Raw genomic sequence first — 21,864 nt, 5'->3', positions numbered from 1 at the left:
GCTAAGGCGTGGAAGCCCGACAAGTCAGCTGTGTCACCCCCGGTTCACCAACAAAACAAAAAAACAAAAACTTCCCTGAGGCTTCGTACAGGGGTGTCAGCATTCTGTAAGGATCGACGCTGGAGACGAGAAGCAGGTACAGGGAGTGAACATTTAAGGACCACGGACAGGAACAGAATACAGACAGCATCTGGACAGGGGAAACGGAAATGACAATAATGCTGACACTGGGATGAAACAGAGGAAACAGACAGACATAGGGAAGGCAATCAAAACGTGAAGGAGTCCAGGTGGGTCCAATGAGCGCTGATGTGCGTAATGATGGTGACAGGTGTGTGTAATGAAAGGCTGCCTGGGGCCCTCGTGCACCAGAGAGGGATAGCGGGAGCAGGCGTGACACATACTCATTAAAAGAAATGCCACCGACCACCGCTGTTAGGAACAGACCAGGGGCCAGTTAAACCAGTTGAGTGTATATGCCTGGTCGTAACTCTACAACTGACATAGAATGGGGACCTGTTACATTACCTAGGCATAAGCCTTTCTATGAGCTATACATACAGTACATGAATATAAGGTGTGATTCTCTCCCCAGCCAAACTGCAGTAGAGAGCCAACCATTGGTCGGGGGGGCGGAGATGCAGACCTTTTCTGTCAAAGAGAGGGTACGTGTAATGTGTCATTCAGTCGGCAGTCACCCTGAACAGTAATAGATCAACAATACCAACATTTAAAAACACACAAATTCAATGTCAATGTGTTCAAACAGCCATTTTAGATAATTGATTTGACTAAATACTATACACATTACTTTTCTTTCCTCAGAGAGATGCAACTGACACTGTAGAGGCCTCTATGGTGCTTGTTGGTAAGTGCACATCTGAATTGGTTATCAGTACTGTGTGTGTGTGTGTGTGTGTGTGTGTGTGTGTGTGTGTGTGTGTGTGTGTGTGTGTGTGTGTGTGTGTGTGTGTGTGTGTGTGTGTGTGTGTGTGCGCACATCTTCATGCCTGTCTATGTGTACGTATACTCATACCTCACAGGAGGTGAATGGTATAAAACACATGGAAACCATACTGTATGTTTGATGAGTTCTATACCATTCCATTGATTCCGTTCCAGCCTATGAGCCAGTCCTCCCCAATTACGGTGCCACCAACATCCTGTGTCATACCCTATGTATGCTTATGTATGTTTGTTTGTGTGTGTGTGTACAGGAGCTCTGGACTTCCTGGAGAGGCCCACGGTGGCATTTGTGCGTCTGAAAGAGGCTCTGGTTCTGGATTCGGCCCTGGAGGCCCCAGTGCCAGTCCGCTTCGTCTTTATCCTGGTGGGCCCCACCAAGAGTGACATGGACTACCACGAAACCGGCCGGGCAATGGCAGCACTCATGGCCGACAAAGTGAGTTAGCAAATTAAAAGGTCCAATGAAAGAGCAGGAAGTGGAGATGAGCTAAACTGTACAGGAAATGAGAGCAGGTAAACAGGAAATGGTAATCATCAAAAACGGGATTCACGACACATTGTTTAACCAGCATCAGTACATGTCTGTAAGATATGGGTGTTTCTAGGACTACAACCATGATACACTCTCCATTTAGGAGAAATGCAAAACAATTTCTCCAAGGAGCATGTTAATTATTCCAGGACTAGGCTTAATCTGTGTTAGGGAAACCGACCCAAAGTATATAACTTCACAACAATACAAGAAGACACTAGACATCATCCTCATACTTTCTCACATTACATTTTAGTCATTTAGCAGACGCTCTTATCCAGAGCGACTTACAGTAGTGAATGCATACATTTCATACATATTTTTTTCTCCGTACTGGTCCCCCGTGGGAATCGAACCCACAACCCTGGCGTTGCAAACACCATGCTCTACCAACTGAGCCACACGGGACCCACAGCCCTATTTCTTTCCCCTCTCTTCTTCTCCCTCTATCCCAGGTGTTCAACCAGGCGGCGTTCCAAGCACAGGGCGAACGGGAGCTGATGGATGCCGTGGCTGACTTCATGGACTGCAGCATCGTGATCCCTCCCACGGAGATCCAGGACGGGGCGATGCTTCAGTCCATCATTGGCTTCCAGAAGAAACTGCTGCAGGAGAGGCTCCGTCCCTCCGACCCCGTGTTGCATCTGGACTTGAAGCCCCGCAAATGTGGGTGGAGGCTCATTAACATATTCTACAACAATACAATAGATTAGAATGAATTAAAATAGCATCAATACATGAGCATACACATACATAAGTGTTGCAAAAACCCACTTGCATCCAAAGCACCTGTTTTGTAGTTGGTTAATGGAGGTCTCCTTCGGTTAAAAAAAAACATACAGTTGAAGTCGGAAGTTTCCATACACTTAGGTTGTAGTCATTAAACCTCGTCTTTCAAACACTCCACAAATTTCTTGTTAAACAAACTATAGTTTTGGCAAGTCGGTTAGGACATCTACTTTGTGCATGATACAAGTAATTTTTACAACAATTGTTTACAGACAGATTATTTCACTTATAATTCACTGTATCACAATTCCAGTGGGTCAGAAGTTTACATATACTAAGTTGATTGTGTCTTTAAACAGCTTGGAAAATTCCAGAAAATGATGTCATGGCTTTAGAAGCTTCTGACTCAAATGATGTCAATTGGAGGTGTTCCTGTGGATGTATTTCAAGGCCTACCTTCAAACTCAGTGCCTCTTTGCTTGACATCATGGGAAAATCAAAAGAAATCAGCCAAGACCTCAGAAAACAATTGTAGATCTCCACAAGTCTGGTTCACCCTTGGGAGCAATTTTCAAATGCCTGAAGGTACCATGTTCATCTGTACAAATAATAGTACGCAAGTATAAACTCCATGAGACCATGCAGCCATTATACCGCTCAGGAAGGAGACATGTTCTGTCTCCTAGAGAAGAACGTACTTTGGTGTGAAAAATGCTAATCAATCCCAGAATAACAGCAAAGGACCTTGTGAAGATGCTGGAGAAAACAGGTACAAAAGTATCTATATCCACAGTAAAACAAGTTCTATATCCACATAACCTGTAAGGCCGCTCAGCAAGGAAGAAGCCATTGCTCAAAAACCACATTAAAAAAGCCAGACTACGGTTTGTAACTGCACATGGGGACAAAGATCGTACTTTTTGGAGAAATGTCTTCTGGTCTGATGAAACAAAAATAGAACTGTTTGGCCATAAGGACAATCGTTATGTTTGGAGGAAGAAGGGGGAGGCTTGCAAGCCGAAGAACACCATCCCAACCGTGAAGCACGGGGGTGGCAGCATCATGTTGTGGGGGTGCTTTGCTGCAGGAGGGATTGGCGCACTTCACAAAATAAATGGCAACATGAGGGAGGAAAAGGATGTGGATATATTGAGCAACATCTCAAGACATCAGTCAGGAAGTTAAAGCTAGGTCGCAAATGGATCTTCCAAATGGACAATGACCCCAAGCATACTTCCAAAGTTGTGGCAAAATGGCTTAAGGACAACAAAGTCAAGGTATTGGAGTGGCCATCACAAAGCACTGACCTCAATCCTATAGAAAATGTGTGGGCAGAATTGAAAAAGTGTGTTTGAGCAAGGAGGCCTACAAACCTGACTCAGTTACACCAGCTCTGTCAGGAGGAATGGGACAAAATTCACCCAACTTATTGTGGGAAGCTTTTGGAAGGCTACCTGAAACATTTGACCGAAGTTAAACAATTTAAAGGCAATGCTACACTCAATTACTATTTGGTATGTAAACTTCTGACCCACTGGGAATGTGATGAAAGAAATAAAAGCTGAAATAAATAATTCTCTTAACAATTATTCTGACATTTCACATTCTTAAAATAAAGTGGTGATCCTAACTGACCTAAGACAGGGAAAGGATTAAATGTCAGGAATTGTGAAAAACTGAGTTTAAATGTATTTGGCTAAGGTGTATGTAAACTTCCAACTTCAACTGTAACCTTTTCCAGAAAAAAAAATCATATCAGCGTTCCTCCCTAATTTAAATATTTTTTATTAGAAGTACAGTACTAGTCAAAAGTTTGGACACACCAACTCACCAACTCACTTTATTTTTACTATTTTCTACATTGTAGAATAATAGTGAAGACATCAAAACTATGAAATAACACTTATGTGGAATCATGTAGTAACCAAAACTTGTTGAACAAATCAAAATATATTTTATATTTCAAAGTAGCCACCCTTTGCCTTGATGACAGCATTCCACACTCTTGGCATTCTAACAACCAGCTTCATGAGGTAGTCACCTGGAACGCATTTCAATTAACAGGTGTGCCTTCTTAAAAGTTAATTTGTGGAATTTCTTTCCTTAATGCATTTGAGCCAATCAGTTGTGTTGTGACAAGGTTGGGGTGGTATACAGAAGATTGCCCTATTTGATAAAAGTCCAAGTCCATATTATGGGAAGAACAGCTCAAATATGCAGAGAAACGACAGTCTATCATTTCTTTAAGACACAAAGGTCAGTCAATGCGGAAAATTTCAAGAACTTTGAAAGTTTCCTTATGTGCAGTCGTAAAATCCATCAAGCGCTATGATGAAACTGGCTCTCACGACCACCACAGGAAGGGAACACCCAGAGTTACCTCTGCTGCAGAGGACAATTTCATTAGAGTTCACTGCACCTCAGATTGCAACCAAAATAAATGCTTCACAGAGTTCAAGTAACAGACACATCTCAACATCAACTTTTCATGAGAGACTTCATAAATCAGGCCTTCATGGTCGAATTGCTGAAAAGAAACCACTACTAAAGGACACCAATAAGACGAAGAGACTTGCTTGGGCCAAGAAACACGAGCAATGGACATTAGAGCTGTGGAAATGTGTCCTTTGGTCTGATGAGTCCAAATATAAGATTTTTGGTTCCAACTGCCGTGTTTTTGTGAGATGCAGAGTAGGTGAACAGATGATCTCCGCATGTGTGGTTCCCACTGTGAAGCATGAAAGAGCAGGTGTGGGGGTGCTTTGCAGGTGTCACTGTCTGTGACTGTATGTAGTATTCAAGGCACACTTAACCAGCATGGTTACCATAGCGTTGTGCAGCAATACGTCATCCCATCTGGTTTGCACTTAGTGGGACTATCATTTGTTTTTCAACAGGACAATGACCCAAAGCACACCTCCAGGCTGTGCAAGGTTTATTTGACCAAGGAGAGTGATGGAGTGCTGCATCAGATGACCTGGCCTCCACAATCACCCGACCTCAACCAATTGAGATGGTTTGGGATGAGTTGGACCGCAAAGTGAAGGAAAAGCAGCCAACAAGTGCTCAGCATATGTGGGAACTCCTTCAATACTGTTGGAAAAGCATTCCTCGTGAAGCTGGTTGAGAGAATGCCAAGAGTCTGCAATGCTGACATCAAGGCAAAGGGTGGCTACTTTGATAAAATCTAAAATATATTTGATTCCATATTTGTTATTTCATAGTTTTGATATCTTCACTATTATTCTACAGTGTAGAAAATAGTACAAATGTAGAGAAACCCTTGAATGAGTAGGTGTGTCCAAACTTTTGACTGGTACTCCCAACCTTCCCAGCTTAGCTATACCTAATCTTTTCCTAGCTTCCAAACCATCTGGGCCTGCTCCTGAGGATCCTCTGGTTCGTACGGGTCGGCCGTTCGGCGGGATGATACGAGATGCGAAGAGACGCTACCAGCACTATGTGAGTGACTTCACCGATGCCCTCAACGCTCAAGTTCTCGCCGCTGTCATCTTCATCTACTTCGCTGCCCTGTCCCCTGCCGTCACCTTCGGAGGATTGCTAGGTAAATACTGTCTGTGTGTGTGTGTTGTACGTGCTTGCTTACGTGTTCGCGTGTGTGTGTGTGTGTGTGTGTGTGTGTGTGTGTGTGTGTGTGTGTGTGTGTGTGTGTGTGTGTGTGTGTGTGTGTGTGTGTATATACATGTGTGTTCGTGTTATCTATGTGTCAGAGTGAGCCTGTCAAGTGTGCCAGATGGGTGTGATTTGTACTTTGGGGACTACTCCATTGGGTTAGGCAAGCTCAATCAAATGCAACTAAAATATTTGAAAGAAAACAAATACTATTCAAACCCATGTCTGTAACGCCATAACCTCTCCTTTCCCACTTCCCTACTTCAGCTGATAAGGTGGACAACATGATGGGTGTGTCTGAGCTCCTGGTCTCCACCTGTGTCCAGGGAGTCATTTTCTGCTGCATCGCAGCCCAGCCCGTCCTGGTCATCGGCTTCTCAGGCCCACTTCTGGTGTTTGAGGAGGCCTTCTTTGCCGTGAGTGACTCCTCTTGTAACGCAACTCCTGCAAAATGACTAATGAGCTATGGCTCTCTATGTCTGATCGACATAAAACTGATATTCCATCGTGCATGCAACGATGCATCTTATTCAAGTGTTTTGTTAGTGTTTTTTTCTTTCTGTTATGTTTGTGGTGTCATATGTGTTTCATCATATTTCATTAAGTGTATGATGAATAGTAAATGGACATTTGAGAATGCTAAAGATGTGTACACAGCATATCCTATTAGTCCAGGCAATATGTGCCAAATTTTAGGTGATATATTCACTTTTTAATAAAAGTATGGAACTTGGTACACTTGTGCAGTTTGGGGCCCTGATTATTTTCAAATATGGAGCCAGGTGGTTGTGGCGGAATATCAAAATGGCCACCATGGCCGCCTGGAGTGATTTTTGAAGTTGTGCATGGCATCATTGTAAACGTAGAACATTTTATGTCTACTCCTATGTTATTATGTTAGGTTTTGGAGATATGAGGTAAAATACATTATTTGGTTATGTAGGAATGGAAAATGTCCACCACGGCCATCATGAGTTGTTTTTGCGATGGATCCATATCTGAAAATGTTCAGGGCTCCAAACTGTACAAGTGTACCAAGTTTCATGTTTTTATGAAAAAGTTCAAATTTTCACATATCGCTTTGACTACAGTATATGTAGAATACCACTAAATATCACTGACCACTGGCAATAACCTGGAGTCATTCCATTCCATTCCATTCAGTTCTGTAAGTCTCAGGACATTGAGTACATTGTGGGGCGTGTGTGGGTGGGAGTGTGGCTGGTGTTCATCGTGGTGCTCATCGTGGCGTTCGAGGGCAGTTTCTTGGTCCGCTTCATCTCCCGCTTCACCCAGGAGATCTTCTCCATCCTTATCTCCCTCATCTTCATCTACGAGACCTTCGCCAAGCTGGGCAGGGTATACATCACCATCCCACCTCTGTCCATCCTGTTACATGACACTACTCAACTGTCATTAATGTTACATTAATTCAGTCTACTGTCATTATTTTTCCATTACGTTAATCCACTGTCATTACATTACATTTTTCCACTGTCAATACTGTTACATTACATTATTACACTGTCATTACTGTTACATTACTCCTCCAATCCTATTGCTTTCGCTTAACTTTATTTCAATATCAATTACTGGTGTCTGACTCAAAGGACCGGAGAAATAAATCATTGTTTTTGCTAAAAAACAGGAATGGAAATACAGCTTTTTCAAAAAGCACAATCAACATTCATCCAATCGCTGTCTGTAGATTTTCAAGGCCCACCCACTGATCCTGAACTACGACCACCTCAACAACACGGTGGAGGACCCATGGCACCCAGTGGTGATCCACAACCACCTGTATGACAACAGCACAGGCAACACCACCACCACAGTCAACATCCTGGACCGGGCCTACCCCAACACGGCCCTGCTCTCCATGTGCCTCATGTTTGGATGCTTCTTCATCGCCTTCTTCCTGCGCCAGTTCAAGAACGGGACCTTCCTACCTGGAAAGGTAATGATATTAATTAATACATTTTTTATTCGACAATTTAATGTACATTTAAAGTGGCCTCAGCTTTGTGAATACAACAATGCACACATTGAGGATAACGTCAACAGACTCATTTCAATTGTAGCATGATTTCCTTTCAATAGGGCTTGTATCTTTAGTTTAACAATGTTTTTTACATACCCATCCAATCCCGGATTGGGGATCAATAAAGTTCAACTCAATTAAATTATTCAAGTGCTATAAGCACTTTAAATTATAAGACAGGGGACTCGGCACTAGCCTTGGAACCAGTCAGATACACTTTGTTGTTATGTGTTTGTCTGCCTTTCAGATCCGGCGCTTGATTGGGGACTTTGGGGTGCCCATTGCTATTTTCTTAATGTGTGTTGTGGACATCAACATAGAGGATGCGTACACCCAGGTTAGTCCTTGCTAGCGTGGTCTCAGATATGTTTGTGCTCTTTCCAACTCCATTGCTCTGTCATTGTCGGACCAAACATGTTGGTATGGTGGCACAAACAGACTGGCACTCAGGATAAGTTGTTATTTCTATGACTGCAGGTTTTCTGGAAATTTTCAGACTACACAAAATTATAAAGCATTTTTTATAAAGCATTTTCAACTCTACTTTCAACTAAAGAATCAATTCACTTTGTTATAGAATAAACTTGTAGTGTGAGTTGAGCATAATAAGCTGTCACGTTCTGACCAGTAAAGGGGTAATTTGTTATTGTAGTTTGGTCAGGACGTGGCAGGGGGGTATTTGTTTTATGTGGTTCGGGGGGTGTGTTTATGTAGAGGGGTGTTTGTTTAGAGTATTCCGGGGGTTTTGGGTTATGTTCTATGTGTCATATTCTGGGTTCTATCTATGTTGTGTATTTCTTTGTGTTGGCCTGGTATGGCTCTCAATCAGGAACAGCTGTACATCATTGTTGCTGATTGAGAGTCATACTTAGGTAGCCTGTTTTCACCTGTCCCTTTGTGGGAAGTTGTACTGCTGTGTGTTAGCCTGCAACACTGTTCGTTCGTTTTCTTGTTTTGTTTGATACGTGGTCTAATAAAGTAAAGATGAGCACTCAACCCGCTGCGCCTTGGTCCATTACGTACAACGACCGTTACATAAGCCTAACTTACCTGATGTAGGAATAGATTAAATTAATTAAAAGTTTGCCACCCTAACTGGTGTCTTTCCCTGGTTAGAAACTGGTAGTACCCAAGGGTCTGACGGTGTCAAACCCTGCTGCCAGAGGTTGGCTCATCAACCCGTTTGGCGAACACAAGACTTTCCCCGTGTGGGTGATGTTCGCTTGCTGTGTGCCCGCTTGTCTCGTCTTCATCCTCATCTTCCTCGAGTCCCAGATCACCACGTGAGTGACAGCTGTCAATCAGTAATCAGGCCATTTACAATAAATCTGGATATTTCACTTGTAAATCAGGCCATTTACAAGGGAAATTGTGTGATTGTGAAATAAGTCATTGGATAGAAATTTCAGTTACAAAAGTAACTGAGATATGGAATAATAATTTATTGTGGAAAACATACTCAGAGAGCAATATGCTTGTATCTCCACCATGCCCTCAGAAAGGCTACACAGGTTGTAAGGGCTAGGGTTTTTTTCTGAACCGGGTTACATTATGATGGCCCTGTCCAAAACCCCTATTCCCCATCTCCTACACATTTGTTTCTAAGGATTATTTCTGGACAAGGCCATAGATACACAATCCTTACCCCTAACCTTTACCCATAACCTAACCTTTATTTTCTTCCTTGTCAGTCTGATTGTGAGTAAGCCGGAGAGGAAGATGGTCAAGGGATCCGGCTTCCATCTGGACCTTCTCATCCTGGTGGGCATGGGTGGGTTTGGTGCAATTTTTGGCGTGCCGTGGCTGAGTGCAGCCACCGTGCGTTCGGTTACCCATGCCAACGCCCTTACCGTCATGAGCAAGGGGCCCAAGCCGGAGATCGAGAAGGTTCTGGAGCAGAGGGTCAGTGGGATTCTGGTGGCTCTGCTCGTCGGTGAGTGACCTCACTACTAGATCACAGAGGTGGAAAAAGTACCCAATTGTCATACTTGAGTAAAAGTAAAGATACAGTTGAAGTCGGAAGTTTACGTACACCTTAGCCAAATACATTTAAACTCTGTTTTTCACAATTCCTGACTTTTAATCCTAGTAAAAATTCCCTGTCTTAGGTCAGTTAGGATCACCACTTCATTTTAAGAATGTCAAATGTCAGAATAACAGTTCTATTTTTGTTTCATCAGACCAGAGGACATTTCTTCAAAAAGTAAGATCTTTGTCCCCATGTGCAGTTGCAAACTGTAGTCTGGCTTTTTTATGGCGATTTTTGAGCAGTGGCTTTTTCCTTGCTTAGCGGCCTTTCAGGTTATGTCGATATAGGATTTCTGGAATTTTCCAAGCTGTTTAAAGGCACAGTCAACTTAGTGTATGTAAACTTCTGACCCACTGGAATTGTGATTCATTGAATTATAAGTGTTATAATCTGTCTGTAAACAATTGTTGGAAAAATTACTTGTGTCGTGCACACAGTAGATATCCTCAGTGACTTGCCAGAACTATAGTTTGTTAACAAGACATTTGTGGAGTGGTTGAAAAACAAGTTTTAATGGCTCCAACCTAAGTGTATGTAAACTTCCGACTTCAACTGTACCTTAATAGAAAATGACTAAAGTAAGTGTAAGTCACCCAGTAAAATACTACTTGAGTAAAAGTCTAAAAGTATATGGTTTTAAATACACTTAAGTATCAAAAGTTAATGTAATTGCAAAAATATACTTATACTTATATAATATACTATCGAAAGTAAAAGTATAAAACATTTCTAATTCCTTATATTAAGCAAACCGGACGGCACCATTTTCTTTTTTTTAACTTATAGCCCACTCCAACACACTCCAACAATCAGACACTCCAACAATCAGACATCACTTACAAACGAAGCATGTGTGTTTAGTGACTCCGTCAGATCAGAGGCAGTACAGATGACCAGGGATGTTCCCTTGATAAGTGCATGAATTGGACCATTTTCCTGTCCTGCTAAGCATTCAAAATGTAACGAGCACTTTTGGGTGTCAGGGAAAATGTATGGAGTAAAAAGTACATTATTTTCTTTAGGAATGTCGTGGGGAAAAAAGTCAGTTGTCAATAATATAAATAGCCAGGTAAAGTACAGAGATCCCCCAAAAAATACTTAAGTAGTGCTTTAAAGTATTTTGACTTAAGTACTTTACACCACTGCTTGATCGGTCAATTCTTATTCGTACCATATGGGAAGAAAATACATTTAAAATATATTTTTGTGATAAATGTTTTCGGATACATGTGAAATATTTAAAATTGGCCAAATAATGATTTAATTTTTTTTTTTTTATGTAAACACCTTTTTCTCCCCAATTTCGTGATATCCAATTGTGGTCCAATTATGATCTTGTCTCATCGCTGCAACTCCCTAACTGGCTCGGGAGAGGAGAAGGTTGAGTCATGCGTCCCCGAAACATGAGCCGCCAAGCCGCGCTTCTTAACACATGCTCGCTTAGCATGGAAGCAAGCTGCACCAATGTGTCGGAGGAAACACTGTTCAACTGACGGCCAGGGTCTGCTTGCAGGCGCCCAGCCCACCACAAGGAGTCGCTAGAGAGCGATGAGCCAAGTAAAGCTCCCCTGGCCAAACGCTCCCCTAACCCGTATGACGCTGGGCCAATTGTGCGCTTCCCTATGGGACTCCTCGTCACGGCCGGTTGTGACACAGCCTGGGATCAAACCCCAGGCTGTAGTAACGCCGCAACATTGCGATGTAGTGCCTTAGACCGCTGCGCCACTAGAGAAGCCTTATTTAATACATTTTAAAAACATTCCTACAAATACTGCAGAGCTTATTTGAAAATGTATACATAAATGTATGTAAAATGTATATTAGAATATACAGTGCCTTTGGAAAGTACTCAGACCCTTTACTTTTTCGCATTTTGTGACGTTACAGCCGTATTCTAAAATGGATTAAATTGTTTTTATTCCCCTCATCAATCTACACACAATACCCAATAATGACAAAAGAAAAACCGTTTTTTGACATTTTTGCTAATTTATAAAAAGAAAAAACTGAAATATGACATTTACAGAAGTATTCAGACCCTTTACTCAGTACTTTGTTGAAGCACCTTTCGCAGCGATTATAGCCTCGAGATTTCTTGGGTATGACACTACAAGCTTGGCACACCTATATTTGGGGAGTTTCTCCCATTCTTCTCTGCAGATCATTTCAAGCTCTGTCAGGTTGGATGGGGAGTACAGCTGCACAGCTATTTTCAGGTCTCTCCAGAGATGTTCGATCGGGTTCAAGTCCGGGCTCTGGCTGGACCACTCAAGGACATTCAGAGACTTCTGCTCTGTCTTGGCTGTGTGCTTAGGGTCGTTGTCCTGTTATAAGGTGAACCTTCGCCCCAGTCTGAGGTCCTGAGCACTCTGGAGCAGGTTTTAATCAAGGATCTCTCTGTACTTTGCGCCGATCTTGTTTCTCATGGTCTGAGAGTCTTTAGGTGCCTTTTAGCAAACTCCAAGCGGGCTGTCATGTTCCTTTTACTGAGGAGTGGCTTCCGTCTGGTCACTCTACCATAGACCTGATTGGTGGAGTGCTGCAGAGATGGTTGTTCTTCTGGAAGGTTCTCCCATCTCCATAGAGGAACACTGGAGCTCTGTCAGAGTGACCATCAGGTTCTTGGTCACCTCCCTGACCAAGGCCCTTTTCCCCCCATTCGCATTGCTTCTTTTTTGCTCTGACATGCACTGTCAACTGTGGAACCTTATATAGACAGGTGTGTGCCTTTCCAAACCATGTCCAATCAGTTGAATTTACACCAGGTGGACTCCAATCAAGTTGTAGAAACATCTCAAGGATGATCAATGGAAACAGGATGAACCTGAGCTAAATTTTGAGTCTCATAGCAAAGGGGAGTATTTATATAAATAAGGTATTTCTGTTATTAATGTTTAATACATTTGCAAAACTTTCTATAACCTGTTTTTGCTTTGTCATTATGGGGTATTGTGTGTAGATTGCTAAGGATTTAAAAAAAAAAATCTGAATAAGGCTATAACGTAACAAAATGTGGAAAAAGTCAAGGCACTGTACGTGAAATGATTCTGACAACAAATTTAATGTAGTTCAAAATACATTCTGAAATTCATTAAATAATGTATTTTAGAATATATCTTTCAATGTATTTATCAATATTTTTGGTAAATACAAAAAAATGCATTTAAATGTATTTCTAAGGAATATATTTTTTGATTAAAATGTATGGAAAATATAAAAGAAAATGTGCCAAATCATATTGTAACGAAATGGTGACTGTCCTAACAATGAAACTTTAAAGATACACTATGCAGGAATCGCTCCGCCATTTCCTGGTTACTAAAATTCTAATAGTTTGCCTAATTTCAGTTTATGTGACAAAACAAGCAAGTATAGTGTAGAGCAGTGGTTCCCAAACTTTTATAGTCCCGTACCCCTTCAAATATTCAACCTCCAGCTGCGTACCCCCTCTAGCACCAGGGTCAGCTTACTCTCAAATGTTGTTTTTTGCCAAAATTGTAAGCCTGCCACACACTCTATACAATACATTTATTAAGCATAGGAATGAGTGTGAGTTTTTGTCACAACTCGGCTGGTGGGAAGTGACAAAGAGCTCTTATCGGACCAGGGCACAAATAATAATATACTGCTCAAAAAAATAAAGGGAACACTTAAACAACACATCCTAGATCTGAATGAAAGAAATAATCTTATTAAATACTTTTTTCTTTACATAGTTGAATGTGCTGACAACAAAATCACACAAAAATAATCAATGGAAATCCAATTTATCAACCCATGGAGGTCTCGATTTGGAGTCACACTCAAAATGAAAGTGTGTGTGGCCTCCACGTGCCTGTATGACCTCCCTACAACGCCTGGGCATGCTCCTGATGAGGTGGCAGGTGGTCTCCTGAGGGATCTCCTCCCAGACCTGGACTAAAGCATCCACCAACTCCTGGACAGTCTGTGGTGCAACGTGGCGTTGGTGGATGGAGCGAGACATGATGTCCCAGATGTGCTCAATTGGATTCAGGTCTGGGGAACGGGCGGGCCAGTCCATAGCATCAATGCCTTCCTCTTGCAGGAACTGCTGACACACTCCAGCCACATGAGGTCTAGCATTGTCTTGCATTAGGAGAAACCCAGGGCCAACCGCACCAGCATATGGTCTCACAAGGGGTCTGAGGATCTCATCTCGGTACCTAATGGCAGTCAGGCTACCTCTGGCGAGCACATGGAGGGCTGTGCGGCCCCCCAAAGAAATGCCACCCCACACCATGACTGACCCACCGCCAAACCGGTCATGCTGGAGGATGTTGCAGGCAGCAGAACGTTCTCCACGGCGTCTCCAGACTCTGTCACGTCTGTCACATGTGCTCAGTGTGAACCTGCTTTCATCTGTGAAGAGCACAGGGCGCCAGTGGCGAATTTGCCAATCTTGGTGTTCTCTGGCAAATGCCAAACGTCCTGCACGGTGTTGGGCTGTAACCACAACCCCCACCTGTGGACGTCGGGCCCTCATACCACCCTCATGGAGTCTGTTTCTGACCGTTTGAGCAGACACATGCACATTTGTGGCCTGCTGGAGGTCATTTTGCAGTGCTCTGGCAGTGCTCCTCCTGCTCCTCCTTGCACAAAGGCGGAGGTAGCGGTCCTGCTGCTGGGTTGTTGCCCTCCTACGACCTCCTCCACGTCTCCTGATGTACTGGCCTGTGTCCTGGTAGCGCCTCCATGCTCTGGACACTACGGTGACAGACACAGCAAACCTTCTTGCCACAGCTCGCATTGATGTGCCATCCTGGATGAGCTGCACTACCTGAGCTACTTGTGTGGGTTGTAGACTCCGTCTCATGCTACCACTAGAGTGAAAGCACCGCCAGCATTCAAAAGTGACCAAAACATCAGCCAGGAAGCATAGGAACTGAGAAGTGGTCTGTGGTCCCCACCTGCAGAACCACTCCTTTATTGGGGGTGTCTTGCTAATTGCCTATAATTTCCACCTGTTGTCTATTCCATTTGCACAACAGCATGTGAAATGTATTGTCAATCAGTGTTGCTTCCTAAGTGGACAGTTTGATTTCACAGAAGTGTGATTGACTTGGAGTTACATTGTGTTGTTTAAGTGTTCCCTTTATTTTTTTGAGCAGTGTATAATAATAATCAATAATTGTGCTTTTATTTAGCAATCTTGCATATAAAAACGTATTTGTTCATCAAAAATGGTGAATAACTTAACACAGGTTAATGAGAAGGGTGTGTTTGAAAGGATGCACATAACTCTGCAATGTTGGGTTGTATTGGAGAGTCTCAGTTTTAAATCCTTTTCCACACACCGTTTGTGCCTGTATTTAGTTTTAATGCTAGTGAGGGCCGAGAATCCACTCTCACATAGGTACGTGGTTGCAAAGGGCATCAGTGTCTTAACAGCGCGATTTGCCAAGAGAAGAAACTCTGAGCGCAGCCCTACCAACATGTTTTAAGCAGACCACCATAGTCCCTGTGCCCAAGAACACTAAGGTAACCTGCCTAAATGACTACCGACCCATAGCACTCACATCTATAGCCATGAAGTGCTCTGAAAGGCTGGTCATGGCTCATTTCAACACCATTATCCCAGAAACCCTAGACCCACTCCAATTTGCATACCACCCCAACAGATCCACAGATGATGCAATCTCTATTGCACTCCACACTGCCCTTTCACACCTGGACAAATGGAACACCTATGTGAGAATGCTATTCATTGACTACAGCTCAGCGTTCAACACCATAGTGCCCTCAAAGCTCATCAAAAAGCTAAAGACCCTGGGACTAAACACTTCCCTCTGCAACTGGATCCTGGACTTCCTGACCGGCCTCCCCCAGGTGGTAAGGCTAGGTAACAACACATCCGCCATGCTGATCCTCAACACGGGCCCGTCAGGGTTGCGTGCTCAGACCCCTCCTGTACTCCCTGTTCACTCATGACTGCACGGCCAGGCACGACTCCAACACCCTCATTAAGTTTGCCGATGACACAACAGTGGTAGGCCTGATCAACGACGAGAGCCTATAGGGAGGAGGTCAGAGACCTGGCCGTGTGGTGCCAGGACAATAACCTCTCCCTCAATGTGATGAAGACAAAGGAGATGATTGTGGACTACAGGAAAAAGTGGACCGAGCACGCCCCCATTCTCAGTGACCGGGCTGCAGTGGAGCAGGTTGAGAGCTTCAAGTTCCTTGGTGTCCACATCACCAACAAGCTAACATGGTCCAAGCACACCAAGACAGTCATTAAGAGGGCATGACAAAACCTATTCCCCCTCAGGAGACTGAAGATATTTTACATGGGTCCTCAGATCCTCAAAAGGTTCTACAGCTGCACCATCGAGAGCATCCTGACTGGTTGCATCACTGCCTGGTATGGAAACTGCTCGGCCTCCGATCGCAAGGCACGAACAGCCCAGTACATCACCGGGGCCTTGCTTCCTGCCATCCAGGACCTCTATACCAGGCGTTGTCAGAGGAAGACCCTAAGACTCCAGCCACCCTAGTCATAGACTGTTCTCTCTGCTACCGCACGGCAAGCGGTATCGGAGCACCAAGTCTAGGTCCAAACTTCTAAACAGCTTCTACCCCCAAGCCATAAGACTCATGAACACCTAATCAAATGGCTACCGAGACTATTTGTATTTTGCACACAAAAAAAATCATACAATGATGGAAAGACCTGTGTGTTGTCCTTGTTAATGCAGACATAAAAGAGCTCCAACCTTTTAATCATAGCCTCAATTTTGTCCCGCACGTTGAATCTAGTTGCGGAGAGTTCCTGTAATCCTAGGTTCAGATCATTCAGGCAAGAAAAACATCACCCAGATAGGCCAGTCGTGTGAGTAACTCGTCATCATGCAAGCGGTCAGACAAGTGAAAATTATTGTCAGTAAAGATAACTTTAAGCTCATCTCTCAATTCAAAAAATGTGTCAATACTTTGCGCCTTGATAACCAGCACACCAGTATGTTGTAAACGCGTTACATGGTCACTGCCCATATCATTGCATAATGCATAAAATACACCACCCCAATCCTTAACCATTAGTGGGGGAAATGCAAAACTGACCCCATCAGTGTCTAGGGGCATCTTCATCCTTCACCTGTATTAACGAAGCTAATACCTGTTTGTATCCAGGTCTGTCCATTCTCATGGAGCCCATCCTGAAGATGATTCCGATGACGGCTCTGTTCGGGATCTTCCTCTACATGGGAATCACTTCGCTCAACGGGATCCAGTTGTGGGATCGCATTCTGCTCCTGCTCGTCCCCAAGAAATACCACCCCAACGAGCCCTACGCCACCAGGGTATATTAACAGACAGCAGATCCCTGACACAATATGCCCACTGTGTCAGGAATCTGGGCAAAATGTGGCATATGATGTGATGTCTTTATGACAACATTTTGTAGTTATAAACAGTTTTTTGGTTGAGAAGACGTAATATAACCAGATTACAACCAGCTGGACTCTTACAACCAGTTAAAGACTAGATCAAGACGCCATGGGAAAGATGCCATATTTTGGTTATGTGTTTGTTTTTGTAGGTCAGATTACCAGATTACAACATCACGCTGTATGCCTCTGTATTCTTGTGTATTGGCTAGGACTCCCTCAAAAAGGAGATGGTATTAGTAAATAAATAAGAATCAGAATTCCCTTTCTCCCTATTCATACTTGCACTAGGTGTCAACGGGCAGGATGCACATATACACAGCCATCCAGGTGGTGTGTCTGGCAGTGCTGTGGATCGTCAAGTCCAGCCCGGCCTCCCTGGCCCTGCCCTTCGTTCTCATCCTCACTATCCCCCTCCGCATGGCCATGACCGGACGCTTCTTCACCGACCTGGAGATGAAATGTGTAAGTAGACATCAGGGTGTTGTGTGTGTGTGTGGTCCTAAGCTTGGTGCTGGTAATGGTAAAGTTGTGGGTTCAATTCCCGCAGGGGATCAGATACACATACGAAAAAAGGAATGTGCCCACTGTACTGCAAGTTGCTTTGAATAAAATTATCTACTAAGTGGCATATTATTATTAATTGTACAATACAGAACAATACAGTACAATGCAGCATACCTACAAGCAACCTCACCCTCATCTATATCATGCTGGTCATCATTGTGGGTTGAATCTTCATTTGAAATCAGTCAATCGAAGGCCTTTGTTTGGTTTGGTCTCATACATAAAGCAACCAATAAGCACAACGTTTGTTGAGGTTGACATCGAATGAGATTCTTCCTTACTGTTATGTATTTCCTTGTTCTGTTGTGTTTCAGTTGGACGCCGACGATGCTAAGGTGACATTTGAGGAGGAACCTGGACAGGATGTCTACAATGAAACTCAGATGCCATTGTAGACATCTGGACCTGCCAGTTTTATCTAAAAGCCCTTTATTTTATTTATCTGACATGACAAAGTATTTTAATAGGATTCTTGTTTTTGTCTACTACCGTATGAACTGACATATATATCCTTTGGAGTGTTTTTAAACCATCATGAAGCCCAAATAGTAGGTTATGACCCTTAGATGTCAAATATAAGAAATTGTCAGTAAAAGAAAATGATTTTTTAAAGAGTTGAATATATCTTCTGTATATTTCCCTATTTCTTTCCAGTCAAATATTCCTGCAGCCATATATGTGTGTATTTAAACAGCAAACAGCTCTTCCTGCCATAATAATACTTTGGCCTATGATAGTGTGTTAATTTCACATTGCTCTATTGACTTTCCACCTTTGTAAGGCCTTTTAAAAAGGTTTTTACTTAGAACTATTATCTTGCAAAAAATTGTACAAGGCTTTATTCCATATAAGAATTACGTTTTGCACGTCTTCCCAATATTATGGTATTTTTTAACAGTTGAGCTGAAAAGCAGACAGCTGTAGACTGAGGCCATATCAGTGTCAATATCTTTCACCTTTTTAAGGAGTTTTATCCATGAATTACAAAGCTACCATATGACTGAAGATGCCAAATCACTCAAACTTGCCTTTCGAATAACTTTTAGGTATTGTTTTACGTATTGATATGAAGTACCATGGAGATGGGATAAATTCTAAAAAATGCTTTTATTTTAATTTAAGCCCCTGGGGATTGTGGAATGTTATTGATTTAAATATTGTATAAGAGAGATTTGAACAATAGAGCTAGCAAGCTTGTAGTCCTAAAAATGGAAATGAGTAACCTCTGGTTTGTTTAGCCATTGCTATGGGGAAAATTAATGGGGAAAGTATGGGGTTTTGGGATAAATGTTGAAAAAAGTCTGAGGAGATCTTAGAAGTTTTGTTCTGTGAGATAATATCAGTCAGTTAGCATGACCTTTATGAATTATGAAGCCTTTATGTGCTGTATGTGCTTGTTTTGATTATATAAATGCTTCAACATTCACAAAAAAATTACGTTAGCGGATGAAGATTCTCATAGAACAAAACGTTAAGATCTCCTAAACCTGTGTTTACCACAGACCTTATTTTCAGCGTTTATCCAAAAACCCTCTAAAATAACCATTCGTTTTCGCATAGGCTTTGGCAAACGAAATGTGGTGGTTAGTGCCTACAAAAAGACACCATTACTATTATCTATATGTACATACATCAAAGCTAAAATCATAAATTAAAAGTATATTTGAAGAGAGGATGGAGGGATGCATAGGGGTGTGTTTAATTTATCAATAAAAAGTTAGGTCTGACAGTGTTTCTTTGTTGTTGTGATCTCTTCTCAACATCAAATAAATGCTTCAAAAAATATATATATAGTGATTTCACTTTTTTTTGTATTCGTCACTGATCGGTTGCCGTCGGTAATCGCACCCTTTCGTCCACCTGATTGGTTACTTTGCATTGACCCGCTCATGTTTTATTTCTTTTTTTAAACATATGAGACATGAGATAAGACAACTTGCATTGACGGGGGTACGTTAAAGATGGTGTCCCTAAATGGAGCGAGAAAGATATTTCACTGCGGAAAAGTGGAATATTTTCACAAGGAGTCGTTTAATTGGATTTCGGAGAAGGAATGGAGGGGAAAAGAGAGGTTGAAGAGAATGAGGGAGGCTGAGGTAGAATCTGTTGAAGAGGGAGGAGGTGTGTCGCAGAAGACTGGTGTCAAGTGGAAACGGTGAGCCCTACACCAGACCGAGTTCTGGGGGTGAAATGGAAGGGAATGAGGGCGAGTTAAGTGAGGTGGAAAGTGTGGTGAAGACGGAGCCTAATCCATTTGTGGTTTCAGGGTGGGTGGGGAAGGAGTTGGTTTGAGTTGAATCAGCGTGGAATTATGATAAACTGGAATTTTTCTTCAAACAGGTTGTAAAAGCATGCTAGACATTTATAGAATAAACCATACCTAGTTTGATTCTATGACAAACGGTGAATTAGTTATTGATTTATACAGCTTTAAATTGCATTTTAAAGATTGTGTGTAACGTTATTTCCATTAACTGGATTTAAAATACATTTTTAAAAGAAGAAACCTTTAAAAGAAGGTCTAGCATACTTTTACAACACTTATAGAATAAACCATATCAATTTTTATGTTTCTGTGACAATTAATTAAATAGTTATTGATTTTTTTTTAACAATTTTAAATGGCTTTTGAATGTGTGAATATAAAACCAACTTTACCTTGGTGAGCTAACGTTAGTAACCTAACCAATTCGCTATAGTATTAACTGGTAACGTTATACGACTCCTTGCCGTTCCTCAAGTTATAACTCGTTTGTTGATTACTGGACCCTGGCAATCTGTGTGAAATGTTAGAAGTTAGTTCGTTAGCTAACTATAACTAGTTATCTGTGAACGAATGTTTTCCCTCTACAGTATGTGGTTAATTTACAGAATGAGAGAATTAGGTGACAATGACTTGTTAAACAAGTGGAGCTGGGCCTGGCTTAAGCTGGATGCCACTATGGAGGTGAAAGGAACACCACACACTTTCCCTCTTTCTCACTTTTACAATACAGTGGCTAAAAAGGGGTATGCCAGGTGTACTCTCTGCCTGAAAGAGATCAATTATGCCAACAAAGGGTATCATGCTCTGCTGGCACATTGTAGCACAGATGTCCACAGGCAAAAAGTGTACAATGTAATAATGTTCAGTGTAGCCCAAAGATATTGCTTTTCTTGTGTTGAACTTGACAGTAACACTTGTGAATGAGGGGGGATTTTTACATTTTTTTAATTTTTTTACTCAGTGAATGTTATTTTTGCACACATGTAGCCTTGTGCACTTGATCGATGTCTATAGTGGCCACTATAATAGAGCAAAAATAGAATGCATGTTTGTTTCATTCTATTTCTACGATGTTTTTTTTCCCCCCCAAGTGCAATATTTAGGTGTGTGTGTGGTCACAAACGTTCTATTATAAAGGCTGTCATAGCTAACTGCAATGTTAGTGTATTGTTCTTTCTCATTTGCAGTAAAGTCTAGGCAACAAATAACATTGGATTGCTTTCTTTAAGTTTTATAGATGAGAGTTAGGTTCACATTAACCACTTATTTTACACACAGAGACTGATCATGTAAATCATAGTCTTTGTTGTTTAATTAAAACCTGCATTTCCCCCTAGCAGGATTTTTTTGCATGTTTCAGTGCAACAAAAAAAAAGTGTCACCCATCCCTGCTTTAGTCAGAACTGACTTTTTGTAGCACGTTAGAAAATAGAAAAATTTTCGCAGCAGATTAGAATAATTTTTTATTTGTATTTATTTCACCTTTATTTAACCAGGTAGGCAAGTTGAGAACAAGTTCTCATTTACAATTGCGACCTGGCCAAGATAAAGCAAAGCAGTTTGACACATACAACAACACAGAGTTACACATGGAGTAAAACAAACCTACAGTCAATAATATAGTAGAAAAATAAGTCTATATACAAACTGAGCAAATGAGGTGAGATAAGGGAGGTAAAGGCAAAAAAGGCCATG

The 21,864-nt window shown here is 42.0% G+C and overlaps 1 protein-coding gene across 1 annotated transcript in view; it reads left to right on the top strand.

The window, feature by feature from the left end:
- slc4a1b (solute carrier family 4 member 1b (Diego blood group)) overlaps positions 1-19,688 on the top strand; it is a 38,927-nt gene extending 19,239 nt beyond the window's left edge. Inside the window, exons 5-18 of the mRNA XM_014158638.2 lie at positions 596-665; positions 826-868; positions 1,218-1,402; positions 1,954-2,164; positions 5,589-5,792; positions 6,128-6,276; positions 7,025-7,219; positions 7,569-7,817; positions 8,149-8,238; positions 9,018-9,184; positions 9,593-9,834; positions 17,080-17,249; positions 17,628-17,801; positions 18,218-19,688. Of these exons, the coding sequence (XP_014014113.1) occupies positions 596-665; positions 826-868; positions 1,218-1,402; positions 1,954-2,164; positions 5,589-5,792; positions 6,128-6,276; positions 7,025-7,219; positions 7,569-7,817; positions 8,149-8,238; positions 9,018-9,184; positions 9,593-9,834; positions 17,080-17,249; positions 17,628-17,801; positions 18,218-18,298 (2,230 nt within the window). The 3' untranslated portion in view covers positions 18,299-19,688. The remainder of the gene's footprint in view (positions 1-595; positions 666-825; positions 869-1,217; positions 1,403-1,953; positions 2,165-5,588; positions 5,793-6,127; positions 6,277-7,024; positions 7,220-7,568; positions 7,818-8,148; positions 8,239-9,017; positions 9,185-9,592; positions 9,835-17,079; positions 17,250-17,627; positions 17,802-18,217) is intronic.
- Positions 19,689-21,864: the final 2,176 nt, after the last annotated feature.

The sequence above is a fragment of the Salmo salar genome, chromosome ssa19 (genome assembly GCF_905237065.1).
Source record: "Salmo salar chromosome ssa19, Ssal_v3.1, whole genome shotgun sequence".
In the NCBI taxonomy this organism is placed as follows: Eukaryota; Metazoa; Chordata; class Actinopteri; order Salmoniformes; family Salmonidae; genus Salmo; species Salmo salar.
The sequence above is the reverse complement of the archived record's forward strand: the minus strand, read 5'-3'. Positions and strand labels throughout refer to the sequence as shown.